At 44.6% G+C, this 15,941-nt stretch overlaps 4 protein-coding genes across 4 annotated transcripts; 2 read left to right on the top strand and 2 right to left on the bottom strand.

Moving 5' to 3' along the window:
* Nucleotides 1-335: 335 nt before the first annotated feature.
* Nucleotides 336-4,417, bottom strand: LOC131281119 (gamma-tubulin complex component 2 homolog). Its single transcript, XM_058310374.1, has 7 exons — nucleotides 4,278-4,417; nucleotides 3,999-4,148; nucleotides 1,905-3,933; nucleotides 1,694-1,837; nucleotides 1,083-1,190; nucleotides 449-600; nucleotides 336-378 (listed from the first exon to the last, which is right to left on the bottom strand). Exons 1-7 carry the CDS (start codon nucleotides 4,328-4,330, stop codon nucleotides 336-338), a joined length of 2,679 nt encoding a protein of 892 aa, XP_058166357.1. The 5' UTR covers nucleotides 4,331-4,417.
* A 1,238-nt stretch (nucleotides 4,418-5,655) lies between these two features.
* On the top strand, nucleotides 5,656-7,701 carry LOC131294738 (aspartate--tRNA ligase, cytoplasmic). Its single transcript, XM_058322786.1, has 4 exons — nucleotides 5,656-5,782; nucleotides 5,875-6,613; nucleotides 6,678-6,912; nucleotides 6,987-7,701. Exons 1-4 carry the CDS (start codon nucleotides 5,675-5,677, stop codon nucleotides 7,531-7,533), a joined length of 1,629 nt encoding a protein of 542 aa, XP_058178769.1. The 5' UTR covers nucleotides 5,656-5,674; the 3' UTR covers nucleotides 7,534-7,701.
* A 733-nt stretch (nucleotides 7,702-8,434) lies between these two features.
* LOC131294428 (uncharacterized WD repeat-containing protein alr2800-like) lies at nucleotides 8,435-14,179 on the top strand. Its single transcript, XM_058322476.1, has 8 exons — nucleotides 8,435-8,538; nucleotides 9,297-9,411; nucleotides 12,669-12,868; nucleotides 12,938-13,059; nucleotides 13,123-13,212; nucleotides 13,284-13,521; nucleotides 13,598-13,929; nucleotides 14,001-14,179. The coding sequence occupies exons 1-8, from the start codon at nucleotides 8,435-8,437 to the stop codon at nucleotides 14,177-14,179; spliced, it is 1,380 nt and encodes a 459-aa protein (XP_058178459.1).
* LOC131283107 (anaphase-promoting complex subunit 5) lies at nucleotides 8,952-11,778 on the bottom strand. Its single transcript, XM_058312675.1, has one exon. The coding sequence runs from the start codon at nucleotides 11,700-11,702 to the stop codon at nucleotides 9,447-9,449; it is 2,256 nt and encodes a 751-aa protein (XP_058168658.1). The 5' UTR covers nucleotides 11,703-11,778; the 3' UTR covers nucleotides 8,952-9,446.
* Nucleotides 14,180-15,941: the final 1,762 nt, after the last annotated feature.

Genomic DNA, 15,941 nt, shown 5'->3' with positions numbered 1-15,941 from the left:
ATCATAATTTTTACCATACCTTCTAAACACTAGAACTAAACAGTTGTATTCGATGTTGTTGAATGTTGTTTGTTTAGGTTTTAGTTTGTTGAGATCTGATCTAGATCTACTTGTTCCACAAAGTGCTAAAATCAGTATATGATGGCGTGGATGACAATAGCAAATCTATTCCACAACAAACGAAGAACGCCTTTGTACATTGAATTTTAACAATTTTTTATTAAGCATGATGTTAGCACTGGATGTTATTATGTGGATTCCATAGTGGTAGCTCAGATTCCATTGGAATATTATTTGCAGGATACAAAATAAATAATTTGCTATTTCTGTAGCTATTAGTTTTCATTCGCTTCACTGTAGTAGGAGTTGAAGTTGATCCTAAAAAGCAATAAGAATGTACCATTAGGTAAACCATGAACCAACGATCGTATCATTCGTTTCATCATACCTGTAAATCAAATTTATAAACCGTTCCGATGTACTCAGCGTTGCAACGTCGGTAATCTTTCGCAACAGCGTCATCAGCTGGTTGGTAAAATCTTGGCGGAACTGTTCAACCCGCTCTGAGAATGTTTCCGTCGGTTCCATTGAAGTAGCATTCTGCGTGCGCAAAAGAAATAAATGTGTGTATATAATATCAATTAAAACGTATAAGGAATTGAGTGCTAAGTGAGTGCAAATATTTTGAAGCGGGCCAATATCTGAAAGTAACCCCTTGATGGAGTTCAATATGGATTAGTAACTTTACATAAAGTGAGCATGCTTTTCCATGAAAGTCGTCGTAAGCCAACAATCAAATGATTCTCAAATCGATCAATTGTTCCGATCAGAGTCATAAGCTGATTAATGTTATTTAAATTGCAGGTGACTAATGTTGTGCCTATTCAAGTTTGACTGGTGGTGTAATTTACAAAATAGTCCAAACATTTCTCGTTCGGAATTTGTTTAAATGAAGTAAGCACATGAAGTGAGCCCAGATAAGAAGATACCAGCGAATGAACGAAAAGAGATTATTTTTAGAGACTGAATTAAAACGATTTTTGCATTATTGTTCCACAAACAATTTATCCTGACGCCGGTACCTGTTGCGAAGCGTGTAATTCATAATCGGATTCGGAAGACAGTGAGAAGTCATCACTCGAGGCAAGCATGCATGTCAGCTCGGCATCGACAAAGTGGCGCTGTGACTCCTGGTTGCGGGGGTTTTGAGGTGCGTATTGATGTGTATCGAATTTAGAAATTTCTCCATTAGTTTTGCGTCACGTGCCATTCCAATCCAGCGCGCGAGTTAATCCACACATCCAATGGCAACGTATTTAGTACACAATGCCAGTTGAAAAAAAAATTATATGGATGCAATAAACCAAAAGAAATCATAGCACCGGAATCAAAAATTAATTTATCGATCAAACATTAAAGCAAAAAAAATGTCATAAGGCCATTTTATAACACAGGGTATAAGAGAAAAAACAATCGATTGTTTAAAAAAAAAATCACTCGTATACAAAATAATACCAAAAAAACGTTGGCAGTGAGTGTCGAAGATGCGGAGAGAAAAGAGAAGAAAGAGAAAGGGTACACGGGTTGAATTGAATTAAATATTTGGAAAGTGATTGCCCTAACCAAAAATAAAACTGTTTTCACATGAAAAAAAAATGAAGATTTGAACAAAACTTAAAACATATAAACTTACCGCAAGAAAATCGCAAAACTTAATGCAAATGTTGCATAAGTTGATGATAGGTTTAAGCAAATCTGGCACGGTTAGCATACAGTTCTTCAGACACTGGTCCAGGAAATCTTGATGATAGTTCAACACATCGTCGATATTGTTTACCTTTACCAGAAGAAATAGAGCACAAGGATTTAGCAAATGCTGTAATTTAAAACAAAAGTAGAGTTACCTGTTTCATGTTCTGATAGAAAATGTGCCAATTTGGTTCGATCACCTCAATCATCATGTACGATTCAAAGCCCTGAATAGCGATAAGCATCTTCTGACGCAAGGTAAACGCGGACCGGTACAACTTGGCCGGATTGGGAGCGAAGCGGCGTGTTTCATTGTTTGCGATCCACACACGGCACAGTATCCGCTCGACGTACTTCAGATAGAACAGCTGGCGGAACAGCATCTGGTACTTGGAGATGGTCCACAGGTTCAGCACGATCGAAACAGGCCACTGTGCTTTGTACGTAAAGGTGAAACACTCGATACCCTTCAGCTGCGACGTGTCGCTGAGTGTATCGACGAATGCGTCCTCCTTGTTGACGATCTTCGAGATTTGGGTTACGATACCGTAAGGGAGCAGCATCGTTTTCAAATCGTCATGATACTCGTCGTACTTGGCGGACGACAGACCAAGCGTCACGTCGAGCAAGTTTGCCAATCGGATCGGATGAAGACTATCCACGTTCTTCTTGAGGTCCTCCTCGACGGCATCCATAAACTCGGTAATAAAGTCACCCTGTTGCAGCAGAAAGTAGCGCTTCACGGAAAGCAGCCGACCCATCAGGTCATATTTGTTCATAATGAGATTCAGCAACGAGGAGGATGCCACATTGTACGCTTCCTCGATAGCATCGATATACGACTGGTCGAAATGCTTATAGCGAAGCAGCTGTTTCGCCGAATCCTCCGGGACATAACCGTTGTCGATGCCGTTTGCGACCGGTTGAAAGTCTGCACTTCCACAGACGCGCACGACGTTCAAATACTTTCCGGTGCGCAGGATAATATCGGCATACTTGGCAAGAAAACAGGGTATCTTGTCGCACCGAGTGGAATACTGCTTCTCCCAGTAGTCTACCAGATCGTTTTCGGTCAACTCCACGGCACTGTGCTCGATGAGAAACTCCTGCTGTGGATCGTTGATCACTCCGCGGTAAATCCACAGCTGTAGCATCTCCATAAACGGGACGGCGGCCGATTCGATAAGGTGTACCAAAACACGTTGCGCGTGACTTGTGCCACTGGTGGCGGTAATCCTATCGTGCAGCAGCGTCAAAACCTGCCCACCGCGACTATTTGTACGTCGAATTTCCGCTACCGTCGCCGCTAGCTCTTCCATCGTGGGAAACACGGGCTTCAGGAACTGCAGTAATCGTTGTATGCACAGCCCCTTCCGGCAGCGCAAATCATCCAGCTGCGCTATCGAGAGAAAGTAGTCGGTCATAATGGACTTCAGAACGGAGCGGAGGGCCTGCAAAACGACACCACCCTCAAGGATGCTCGACTCTTCGATGAATTGCTGCACGCAGGCCACGTTCGTCACGAGAGGAAGCAACTCCTTCACCATGTCCGAGCACGACTCGGTCAGTTGGTTTGAGATTTCGAACTCCATCTCAGACAACAGCAAACCTTCCTCGCTACGCGTGGCACATTTTTTCGGCACGATCAACGAACCCTTCACACCGATCAAGCAATTGAGGACCTCCTTAAGCACGATCGGTTCCTGTGAGGCAACCGGAATGGCAGCTACGTTCGACTTGCTCTGTCGCGGGACTAGCTCGTCGTAGTTGAAGTTCCACGCCACGATGGGAGCCTTCCGGTGGGAGAACTCAAAGTACGGACGGTTCTGAAGGTGTGATGAAATAACACCATCCGACGGAAGGGCGGTCGAAGTCGACAGACGGGTCACACCAACACCGCCGGACGTTGCCTGTACAATTTTTTCCTTGATTTGTTGTACATTTTCCGGTGTCACTTGATCTGGGCTGATGCGGGTCGAGCAGAGGGGAGGGCTTTCGAATAGCGTCCCACGTTTGTGCACCGATTCGGTAGTTGCTACAATGGAGTCAATTTTAACTGCCGGCTGCGTAACAGGATGCTCCTCTTGCTGTTGCCGGAGGCTGTTGGTCTTATCAGCGTGTGCGTGTTTCAAATCGCTCGCAAATCGGTTCAAAACCATCACTAACGAGGGAAAGGATTCTTTTCTGTAATCGTAAACAACGTATTTAGATAGTTAGAGGTTGTGTGATATCACGACGAGAGTACTTACGTATTCGAGGGAGCATACAGTTCGACGTACTTGCTTCCATTCGGAATGGGTTTGAACAATTGCGCCAAAAGCGATACAAGTCGCTTGTTGCTATGTTTTCCATCGCGGTTATGAAAGATAGTAATTATATTATCCACCGAATATGTACAACTAGGAAGAAGAATAAAAACGATATCAATTAATAACACACTATCCGCGTCAGCTTTGCCACCCGTCCCAAATTGTTATTGTCGGCCGTCGTGCATTTTCAATGCCAAACAAACCTGGAGGAAAACGTACCCTGATTTTTTTACTAGCTCCCCTAGTAATTTCTTTGTAACGAGTTCCGACATGACACATACGACACTCGGTACACCAAATGCGTCTATTTATTCTCTTAAAATCACCCGCACAAATTATAAAACAAGCTGAAGATACAATTTAATAACAACGATTAGTTATTTGGACAACACAAGTGAGTAGAGTTGCAAACATAAAAAAGAACCCAACAAGATCGTGATTTTGGAACGGATTCACGGTTCCAAGAATTTAAAACTAGTTTTTTCAGTTGTAAATCGTTCTTCTCTGAAGCGCCAGATAAACGTCTTTTTAAATCTGAACTTTAAAATTACCTGTTTTTCATTAACATTTTTAAAACTCTAAAATGATCAAGAAGCAGCGCAATATCGCAATACCTATTCGGGTTTGTACAGGACCCAGCACACAATTAGTTTTCTCAAAAACTAGAAAATATAGAATGATCTATTGTTACACAAAGTTGTGTGTCTTGAGCAGACCTTTCATTTAAGGGGTCACATGTACAAATCGGTTCAGCAGTTATAAAGTTATTAACAAATTGGTTATTTCAGCAGAAAATACCAACCAAGGTTTCTGCATCTACGCCTCAGAATTTCATAAACTAAGAATTACGGAAGAGTCTTTGTTGCACAGAGTTATCAGCCTTTAAAAGACCTTTCATTTGAGGGGTCTGTCGCTAAAATTGGCCAAGCCACTAAAAAGTTATTATATAAAATTAGTTGCTTTAGCCATTATTTACAGTTGTGACCGAGGTGTATAAATATAGATACAATTTATACATCTTGCCTTTGAGGTGTCAAACTACGTGTTCAACTTGATGCAATTTTCACGAAACAGTCGGCAGACAGAAGTGGTGATGAGATACTGTTGTGTCTGAAGCTACGTGGGATTTTATGTTGGAAATGCGATAGTGCTTCCTGATCTAAAAAGTGGAAAACCTGATTCCCAAAGTCAAGAGCATCCATCAGACGTTTAAGTAAGTCTTCAACAAACGTTTTTCTATGGATTGTAACTGCGTGCTTTGAGAAGAGGTTAAGTTGTAAAGGATGCCGGGTGTTGTGGTGCTTTGTAAGTTATATTGGCTGGTCGACCACCATACGGTACGATAAGCTCATCCGTGGTCTTATGGTCATCACACGCTGATAAGATTGAAACAAATACGAGTTAACAACGATTTCAATTCCAATGTGGGATGGGAAATGTTTGTTGTATTATGCAAGCTCCGTTGCTTCCGGTTCCCCTGCATCTCACCCACACGGTCGTCTCGTATAATGGCACGCGTGACGTTGGGGTAGTTTATTCGCGTACTTCCTCTAATTGAGATATTTTTTTCATTCCTCCTTCCTAATCACCAAAGAAATCGCCTCACCGAGTTCATAATGGTCACGGAAACGATCAAGGAAGAACCCGTGGGCAACGGCTCGGCGGAAGAAACATCTAAGAAGGCTGCGAAAAAGGCTGCGAAGGATGCTGTGAAGGCAGCAAAGGTACGCTTGGATTATTTTTGTAGATGTCTTTGGATAGAATTGCTCTTGCGCTTTCGGTACTAATATTGTTTCTGTAATTTCTCTAATTTTAGAAAGCAGAACATAAAGCTGCAGCGGCCGCTGGGACTGCCGGTGGAGCGAATGATGACGCAGGTGCCGATGGGGTTGATCACTCGGCGGGACGATACGGCCCAATGAAAATGATCCAAAGTGCGGAGAAGTACGTCGAGCGTGTGTTCGTCACTGTGTCTGACCTGTCGCAATGCGCCAAGGATTCGGAGGTGTGGGTGCGCGGGCGAGTGCATACTTCAAGATGCAAGGGCAAGCAATGCTTCCTGGTATTGCGTCAGCAGAGCAGCACCGTCCAGTGTCTGCTAGCGGTGAACGATGTCGTATCGAAGCAGATGGTAAAATTCTCTGGCAGTATTCCCAGGGAAAGTATCATCGATATTAAGGCGAAGGTAATTCCGGTGGAGCAGCGAATCGAATCCTGTACGGAGCAAACGCTCGAGCTGCACGTGCTCGAGCTGTTCCTATTATCTGCAGCAAAAGCTCAGCTACCACTGCAGATTGAGGACGCTTCGCGTTCGGAAAAATCGGACGACCCAGAGGCGCTCAAGATTCGCGTCAATCAAGACACGCGCTTAGACAACCGTGTGCTCGACTTGCGTACGCCAGCGAACCAGGCCATCTTCCGTCTAGAGGCGGGCGTTTGTAAACTATTCCGCGACGTACTGACGGCCAAGGGTTTTACCGAAATCCATACGCCGAAAATCATTTCCGCAGCTAGCGAGGGCGGAGCAAACGTTTTCACGGTTAGCTATTTCAAAGGTAAGACATCAACAAACATACGTATTGCCTTGAAACTTTTACCACTATTTTGTTTCAATTGCAGACTCCGCATATTTGGCACAATCACCCCAGCTGTATAAACAAATGGCTATTGCGGCCGATTTCGATAAGGTGTTCACGGTTGGGGCAGTATTCCGTGCTGAAGACTCCAACACCCATCGACATCTGACTGAGTTTGTGGGTCTGGATCTTGAAATGGCCTTCAAGTATCACTATCACGAGGTACTGGACACGATTGGAAACACGTTTACGGAAATGTTTAAAGGATTGCGTGACTGGTATGATTTTTGTTTATTACGGTTTATTGAGCACAAAATTCATCGTTAGCTTTGATTTTTATCCTTCTCTTTAGTTATGCAAAGGAAATTGCCGCTGTCGGACAGCAGTATAACGTGGAACCATTCAAATTCCTGGAACCACCACTGAAGCTCGAGTTTGCCCAGGCCGTAGCAATGTTGCGTGAGGCTGGCGTGCAGATGGACGACGAGGAGGACCTATCCACGCCGAGCGAAAAGCTGTTGGGACGTCTGGTGAAGGCAAAGTACGATACCGATTTCTACATCCTCGACAAGTTCCCACTGGCCGTTCGTCCCTTCTACACCATGCCGGATCCGAGCAACCCGAAGTACTCCAACTCGTACGACATGTTTATGCGGGGCGAGGAAATTTTATCCGGCGCGCAACGAATACACGATCCGGAGTACCTGATCGAGCGGGCCAAGCTACACGCTATCGATCTATCGAAAATTGCCGCATACATCGATGCATTCCGGTATGGTTGCCCGCCGCACGCCGGCGGTGGTATCGGTATGGAGCGAGTGGTGATGTTGTATCTGGGCCTGGATAACATCCGCAAGACGTCAATGTTCCCCCGCGACCCGAAACGATTGACTCCTTAAACTGTGGCGATACACGCATGATGAAAATAACGAAACAACAGAGTTTTCTGTGCTATGGGAGCTTCTAGCATACGCTACTTAAAAGACTCGCGAGGTTCCACATCGAACGACTGACGCGACCGAAAAATAAAGGAGGCACAATTGATTTGGGAATAAAACATTGATACACATTGCAACACCAAAGTGTAATAATTGCAATAGCAGAGCGTTGATGATCCGAAAAAAACCAAAATAGTGCAGAGGAAAGAAGTTGTAATTTAACGTAATGCGCATGATTGTTTAAAAAAAATCAGTATCCTTCGTATAGGATATCACTAACACAATAGTGGACTTTTGGTGGTGATGGTGTCCTGCTGGGATTCAAGTTTCTTGAAAGGACACCGAACAACAGGTGTCGCGGCGCTCGATGCAGTATGCTTAGTGTATAGTAAGCTGTGACAACAGTGACAACTTGTTTCCGCGGATATTTATTAGTAGTTGTGTAGCAGCAAAACAAAAACATTCCCCTCGGGAAGGATGAGTTGTATGTGCTTCCGTAGCTAGGGCAGGGCTATATTACCGGTGGTCGCGTGCTCAAACGTACCGGATGTGCCCTCTAGGAAAGGTGGAAAATGTTCTAAAGTGCCAGCGCGCAGTGAACTGTGACTCAGTGCACCAATAGTTTGTATTGTAGTTATACAATTTACGAAAAACATTCAACTACATAAATGGTTGTTGTTCGATCCACAGTCGGCTATCGTGCTCTGTTTGTGATGTGATAAGATAATAAGCTTCTTCTCCGTAATGAGCCGATTGTCTCGTTCGGGCTCAACCAATCACCATCTGTTTGTGTGCTAAAGAAGACAGTTTAAATTTATTGTTTAATAGTGAAGTGTTCCATTTTTTGCGATTCATACCCACCATGAATGCAATGAAAACGAAAATTCTTCAAAAATTAACCGCCCATGCAAGTGATGTCACGTCTCTCGATTTCTATGGTAATGCACTGCTGGTGACAGGGTCAAGGTAAGCGGCCAGTAGGCTAACCCTTATCGTCCTCCTGCAGGTGCATCAAAAATAGCAACAGTAATATTGCAGACCGTCGATGCATCTAGATCGATTCTTCGTTATTTTGCTTAATTATTCATCTTTCCATTCCCTTCATGCACCTGTAATAATCAATATTACCTCCTTTTCGTACCAACATTCCCGGGTTCCGGGTGCCAATGAATGAAGCAATAGGACGTTCAATATTTTACTTCCGATAGCGAACACTAATCTTACTTCCATACAGTTAAGAACATTTTATTGGAGATATTTTTAACAGAACATAGTTTAAATTATCAGTCGTTTGAATAACATATTCTTTTTTTCAAAATTGGATCACTATTGTGACTGTCTGTTTAAACAACCAAGGTATTCTTGGCTTGAATCCCACATTATGGAAACCTGATTTTAAGTGTACATAGAACTTGTATATTTAGTTGAAACATTGAATGTAATTTTATTCATACTGCAATCTATGGTACAGTTAGAGTAGCATATAATGACAGTTGTTTGGAAACGTATGAAAATTATCGATATTATCACCAGAATCCATTAACGTCGTTCTAAGGTTCCTCACACTCCGGTGCATCCTCATGCACCGTTAAGCTTGCACTTGCCATTAAGAAAACATGTACAATATGCACAGCAGGGTGCATATTTAGATCGTTTCCCATTCACTACTAATGGATTTCTTTTCTTATTTTTCTTACGTTGAAAATGTTATACCGCAATTACAGTGACAAAACGGTGCGTGTGTGGCGCTGGGCAGCAGGCAGCGGATTCCGGGAGGATGCCTTTTCACCTCTGCTAGGACACCGATACGGGGTGACGAGTGTACGCGTTTCGCCGAAGGTAATGATATTCTCCGCCCACGAGGATCTTTTGTTCTAGTGGAATATATTAAGATACTGCAATTCGGTGGGAAACTGTTCCTGCAGCACCCGGTAACGGTATGCGAAGCGGTTCTTTTCATCATGCTGTCCGAGCGAGTGGAATGTCTTCGCTAGGTAGATATACATATCCTTGGCCTTACTGTAGCACTCAAGCTTTTCGAAGTTTTCCATCGCTTCCTCGAGCATCGGCATCAGCGTGACGAGCTTCTCCAGTCGGTTTTGTTTCTCCTCCGCTTCCACCAGGGCACGGGCAAAGGTGAATATGGCTCGCGACTTGTCATAGATGGGCCCGTTTGCGAGGATAGTTTCCAGGCAGGATTTTAAAGGAACCAGTGCCTGCCTAGGCACATGCATATGTACCAGATAAATGTAGCCGATGTGCAGGTCTATCATGGCATCTTCGTACTCGAGATAGTACTTCCGGGCGAGGTCTTGGGCCTTGCCGAGTTCACTGAGTGCCCCGGCATGATGGGCGGGCATGAACGTGTTGGCATAGAGTATCAGTGCCCGCACGTGGATCAGCGGTTCCAGTTCGTCGCTATTCTTCAGCAGACGCAGGATGACCGTTTTTGCTGTGGTGATGTCGAGCTTTGCGAGCATCACGTGCGCAAACTGCAGCAGTGCCAGTGGTTTGTCGAACGAGCGTAGCCTCTGACACTCATTGATAGCCTCAGCCCAGTGGCCTCGGTAAATAGCTCGGGTTAACGTTATATAGTGGTCCGTTACGCTCCAAGCAACCGTGTGCGGGTAGCGAGGAAAACGATCCTTGGCATGTTTCACCATAACGATGGCCAAATTAAACTCGCCTAAAAACGCTAGTCGAACCGCGATTGTGCAGATTACTTGGCAAATGCCCTCTCCGTTGTAGATTTTATCCAAAGATTTTAAATCCGCATTCATCAGAATTTGCGCACACAGAGAGGCCATCTCGTGCTTGCCGTACACCGTCCACAGAGCCGCGCGAACCGCGGTTCCGTTTGCCACAAGGTCCATCATCGATCGTTGGCAGTTTAGATGGTCGTTCAACATCAGTAAGCCGAACAATTTCGACGGCAACGCATCGCCTGCTTGGCACGAACTCTGCAGACCCGCCAGCACTCCCAATGACGTTGCGTGTATCGCGCTAATGCTACTATTTTTCTCCGGTATGGGTGTGTCGTGGTTGTTTAACCGGGCAATCCACGATTGCGCCAGATGAAGGCACGTCAAGTCGCCATTGTCATGGGCCAGCGTGATGCACTCTTGCAAACTTTTCAGGGCGTGTTGCTGGTGCCCGAAATGGGAGTGTAAAATCGCAAGGTTTAGATTGCAGTACTGGTACTCTTTAGTGTAGCTTTCGGAAGCAGCCGGTACCGAACTGCCGCCGTTGGCAACTGCAGCCGACGAAGCCGTAGTACCGCGGTCAAAAGACCGGTGCAGCGCCTGGATAGCATTGTTAACGTCACGCACACGCAGATTGTTCAAGTATTGTAGAAAGTACGCTTGCGAATATTGTGGCCGATCGTGGATGATTTCGTCCAACCGTTCCTGCAGCTCATTCGGTGGCAGCGCCTTCACTTCATTCTCCTTCAAAAGTGCGGTCTGCTGGGCGACGAACAACTCCGACTGTTTGACGGACCATTTCGCAGCGAACGTACCATGGTCGGACGGTTCGATTGGTTTGTACTGGCTGTGTTGTAGCGATGCTTCAACTTCACTAGCATCCTGCTTTTCCGCTTCCATCGCATCCATTCCCTTATCATAGTAGGCAATGGTAGCTTGATACAGTTCCATCACTTCCTGGAAATTCATCTTGTCCATCGTGACGAACACTTTACGTAGATGCAAACCAACGATACCTATCAGAACTGAGCTGTCCATGATGAGCTTATCGATGTCGTTGTACAGATCGAACAGCACATCGATCCCGACCGATTTCAGTAGCTTCATGAGCTTCGTAAACTCCTCCAGATGGACCGGATGTAATCCATACGTTGGGGACACCAGCAGCCCATGCAAGTCCTTGTACGGCATATCGGGGTACTGGATAAGTTTCAGTAGCAACATGCAGAAACGTTTTCTGTCAGCGAAGCTCAGCTCGATCGCGGGAGGTTGTTCCTCGGTGGTGCCACTGTCGGGAGTTTTCTTCAATCGCATATACTCCTGAATCAGGAATACAACGACCATTTTGTGTGGCGTAAGCACATCCATCTTGCTGGTGCTTTGGTTCGACAACCAGAAGCATGCATTTTCTGCTTCGTTTTTACTCATGTTGACGAATGTGTTACTGCATACACGACTCTGCGAACTAAACACAACCGACTAGTTCAATCAATAACAATAAGGATCAAAGATTGAGAACACACTCAAGGCGCATGCTTTTGGTAGATTGACGCACTACGATAATAAATGCATACCAAACTAGCCGGCAAACGGAGTAATGAGCAGCAAGCCGATCTGTTTTGCAAATGGAATCAAACTGTTTGTTGTTTGTTTTGACATTTATGATTTGTTTGTGTCATCCGATTGACAACCTAGCAGGAAGGGACATTTTCACGCACCGGAAAAGGATATTTTCATGGTTTCGCGCGCAACGTGACCATCAGAAGTTTTAAAACAGTTTCAGTTCGGTAGTGCATCAGAGCGGATGTTAGCAGTGCATAAGTTTCCTGAAAGGGTTAGCGGAAAAGTAAGGTTACGGCACGACCGCGTGGTGACGCCGAGCTGGAGCTCAGGTCAGACAAATCCTAGCTGCCGCACATCTCGTTCTGTTTGAGTCAATCAAGCGGACCACGAGTTCTTGTGTCCTGACAGCGGAAGGAATTATCCCTCCCGTGGCCGGCGGGTGGACATATGGCTATTATTAGCCGGTCCTAAAGGACGAGCCCCTTCATAGGAGTTCGGACAGAGTTGGTACGCCTCTGATTACGTGTAAGGGAACAAATTGTTCGACTTAGCGTAGGAGGATATACCCCGACTCGCATATCGAAAGAAGAAGAAGAAGAAGTTTTAAAAAATCTATTTTTGTCCAAAGGAGTCGTGCAATTTGTGAAAATTTGTTCACACAAGCTTCCCTAACGCAAGCAGAGAAACCACCACGCATGGAATTTAATTTCGCGTTTGAGTAAATAAGTCTGGTCCGTCAACTAATTTTCTGCTGCTCAAATGTTTCGATTATCACTAATACTGCAATTTAATTTATCGTTAAATTTGTTTGTAACTACTTCTACATCCCAGGGAGCGGTCCTAGCGTCTGCTTCCGTCGATGGCACAGTCATCCTGTGGAACCTAAGTAATGGTGAAATAACCAACGTCATCAACCAGCAAGGTGGGGAAGCCATTCGTGCCTGTATCTTTAGTCCTAACGGGGCCACGATTGTGAGTTCGGACGACAATGGTGCCATCTGTATATGGAGACAGAATAAAACTCTAAAGTGGTAAGTTGCTGGGAGTTCTCTTTTTTACTTTATTTTTCTCCTTGGCCAATCCTATTCAACATTTTTCAGTCATGTGAAAGTTCACGATGAAGCCGTTCATACGATAGCCTTTTCCAGCGATTCGGATATTTTGCTAACAGCGTGTACTCTCGGCAATATGAGACTGTATGCGGTAGAAAATGATTTTGCAAGTAAGTTCTAGCTCGTAACTGACCTCCCTTCGCTACTAATGAAGTTTTCGTCTGGTCATAAAGACGATCTTTCATGTGCGGACTGTTCGATCGATGCTGCACATGACATGGGTGTATTGTCGGCGGATTTTTGTAAAATAGTTCACACTGATCGTAAGTAATTCCTTTCTGCATATATGCAAGGTGCATCCTAATTTTAAATGCATGGTTTCTATTTCATGTAGCTACCGACAAATGCTCGCTGATTTACACGCTGGCGACGTGTGGTACGGACCATTTGATCAAGATTTGGAGAGTATTCTTTATGCCAAACAACATCGACCGTAGTCGCAAATCACGACTCATACCCACCAGCCCTCAGGAGCATTTTGCGGGACAATCTACTATTTATAGCACCGAAGTGATGAATGCCAGCTGTGTGCAAACTATTCAAGCTCATGGCAGTTCCGTCACATGCGTACGGTAAGTTGTTGAAGTTCGTCGGAACCAGCGTTCAGAAATATGTTTCCCAAGGCTTAACACAGAAGGCTTTTTACAGATTCAACCCAACCGGAACGTTGCTTTTCTCGAGCAGCCTGGACAAGACAATCAAAATCTGGAATCAGCAGGGTACGTGCCTGAAAACCCTAGCGGAGCATTCGCGGTACGTCAACTGCTTGGCGATCAACAGTGACTCATCGGTGATCGCATCCGGATCGAACGATCGTACCGTAGTTGTTTGGGATCTGATAGGGAAGCTGAGCTTGGACTCACACATTACCGGCATTCGATCGTTGCTGTTTGCGCTGGCCGTGAATACTGCCGACATTCCGCTAGAGTTCACGTGCCCAATCACGCATGAGCTAATGAAAGATCCTGTTTTCGCTGAAGGTAGGATACTTTTATTGAACCAACGCCAGCACCGAATGTTAGCGATCTATTATGATATTACATTTTTCCAGACGGCTTCACCTATGAACGTGCCGCAATCAGCGAATGGTTCGCACGGGAAAAAGCAATTTCGCCGATGACCAATTTGGAGCTATCCACGGATGAGGTGGTGGAAAATGGGAAGCTCAAGCAACAGATCGATGACTACATTCGTACGCTTGATACAGCCAAGACGGATACAGTCAATTAGAGTTGGGAAAAAAACATTTATTCGGCTTTTAAATAACATGTATTTTATGATCAGCTTAGTCTGATTTCAGTGATAAATAATTACTTCGATGAACTGCGGTTGAATATTCTCTAGATCATGCAGTAAAATCAAATTTTAAAAATTCTAAATCAAATTCAAAAACATTCCCACAAACATCATTAGCAATGCAGAGCGCGTGGAACTTATTTTAAAACATTTTATTTTTTAAACAATATTCTACTCGTTTTAAGCAAATTTCTACCGCATTAAATTACACTTTTTATACACCCTTTTAATGATGGCCATACCTGCGGGGAAACAATAAATTCATACGGGTTTGTATGGACTTCGTTTGGCATACTGTTGCCGCTATCGGTGCCCGCTTACCGATTCCGATGGCGATAATTTGTGATAGCGTACTCGAGATTGCGCCACGTACTAACTATACAACTCCAACACGTAGAGCGCACACCTTACGTACTTTGTTAAACCGACCTCGCCGCGGTATTGGTTTTGGATGTGACGTTGAACATGTTTGTTCCATCATCATCATCGTCGTCGAGCCGGACGTAGATACATTTTGTCGCACTGAAGCACACTTAGATAAGAGTTTTCTATGTCGTATCCAGTTTGTTAACCTATCGTTGCAATGCCGAGCAATCATAATCACACCAACAAGGGTTGAGATAAATGATATTTTAAGTGCCTGATAGTTGTTACCTACCAAAAGATCCGAGTGCTGGCGTGTAGAGAGCTACGGATAATGGTACGTTTGCTTACACCCCTGCACGTGGTCGGAGTTGCGGTAATGCAGTGAAGAAGAAGTAGAGGTTGGTGTGAAATAAAAATGTAAGACCATCAAAGTTGTATTTTTCCTATTGTTGAAAATAAACTAATTTACTTTTTGCCTTTGAACGTAACAAAGAGTTTCTAAACAAGTGCACCTTGCTGATTAACTATATCACTGCCTTTCCTATTATCGCTCCCTATCGATTTTCTTCGGGTCACATGATAGGATGATTCGCGGCCATGATGCAACTGCGTCGGTCAGGCCTTTTGTTGAATATCGAATTGTACATAAAGAGAGCAATTCCATGACAGTGAATTATATCCCTACTGTCGACGGATAGCTCTCTTTATTTTCATATTCGATTATGATGTCCGCGCTAATGGGATGCTCTACGTCGTTGTAGGTGCTATTTTACGTCTGCGCGCAACAGCAACGTGGCCGGTTATGAAAAAAAAAATTGTACGATTTTCACTTCTGCGCAACATTTCACCTGAACTGTGTGACTTTGCCACATTGATTTAAAAATTAACCAGCTACTTAAAAAATTAAAATTATTTTAAGATATGAACCTTGCGTTACCTTCGCCAATGCGGTACTCGCGTGGTATGATCACACCTGACGGCACGAGTCCTACAAAACGCGGCCCATTGGCAGCACGGGGAAGCATGTATGTTGACACAAACGATTGAACAACGAGTCTTGGGGACCCACGTTGGTGCGCGGTGAAGTGGTCGGCCGGTGTCAATCGCGCGTTCAAATGTTCGGTTCTCCTGCACCACGACCACCATGCCCTTGCGATGACGGCGAGGAAAATACTTCGCTCGTCGTCTTAATCCAATATTTACCCAAATAAAACAAAAACCTAACCGGCGGCAGCCTATCGAACGACGCAGCAATAGTAGTTAAACTGAACACACTTTAGGCCACGGCGCACGGTGGCTCCCTCTGGCACGGAACTCTGCTCCATGCGCG

Source organism: Anopheles ziemanni, chromosome 2 (assembly GCF_943734765.1).
Source record: "Anopheles ziemanni chromosome 2, idAnoZiCoDA_A2_x.2, whole genome shotgun sequence".
Classification (NCBI taxonomy): domain Eukaryota; kingdom Metazoa; phylum Arthropoda; class Insecta; order Diptera; family Culicidae; genus Anopheles; species Anopheles ziemanni.
This window is presented reverse-complemented; position numbering and strand designations above follow the sequence as displayed.

Bases quoted from the DNA above. Each gene is read 5' to 3' on its own strand.
- LOC131281119 (XM_058310374.1), bottom strand. From the start codon at position 4,330: ATGTCGGAACTCGTTACAAAGAAATTACTAGGGGAGCTAGTAAAAAAA. The intron at 1,191-1,693 runs GTAAGTTTATAT...CCCCGCAACCAG, and splicing joins AGTTTTGCGATTTTCTTGCG to GAGTCACAGCGCCACTTTGT. The intron at 379-448 runs GTATGATGAAAC...ATTGCTTTTTAG, and splicing joins TTTATAAATTTGATTTACAG to GATCAACTTCAACTCCTACT.
- LOC131294738 (XM_058322786.1), top strand. From the start codon at position 5,675: ATGGTCACGGAAACGATCAAGGAAGAACCCGTGGGCAACGGCTCGGCG. The intron at 5,783-5,874 runs GTACGCTTGGAT...CTCTAATTTTAG, and splicing joins ATGCTGTGAAGGCAGCAAAG to AAAGCAGAACATAAAGCTGC. The intron at 6,614-6,677 runs GTAAGACATCAA...TTTCAATTGCAG, and splicing joins CACGGTTAGCTATTTCAAAG to ACTCCGCATATTTGGCACAA.
- LOC131294428 (XM_058322476.1), top strand. From the start codon at position 8,435: ATGAATGCAATGAAAACGAAAATTCTTCAAAAATTAACCGCCCATGCA. The intron at 12,869-12,937 runs GTAAGTTGCTGG...AACATTTTTCAG, and splicing joins CAGAATAAAACTCTAAAGTG to TCATGTGAAAGTTCACGATG. The intron at 13,930-14,000 runs GTAGGATACTTT...ACATTTTTCCAG, and splicing joins AGATCCTGTTTTCGCTGAAG to ACGGCTTCACCTATGAACGT.
- LOC131283107 (XM_058312675.1), bottom strand. From the start codon at position 11,702: ATGAGTAAAAACGAAGCAGAAAATGCATGCTTCTGGTTGTCGAACCAA.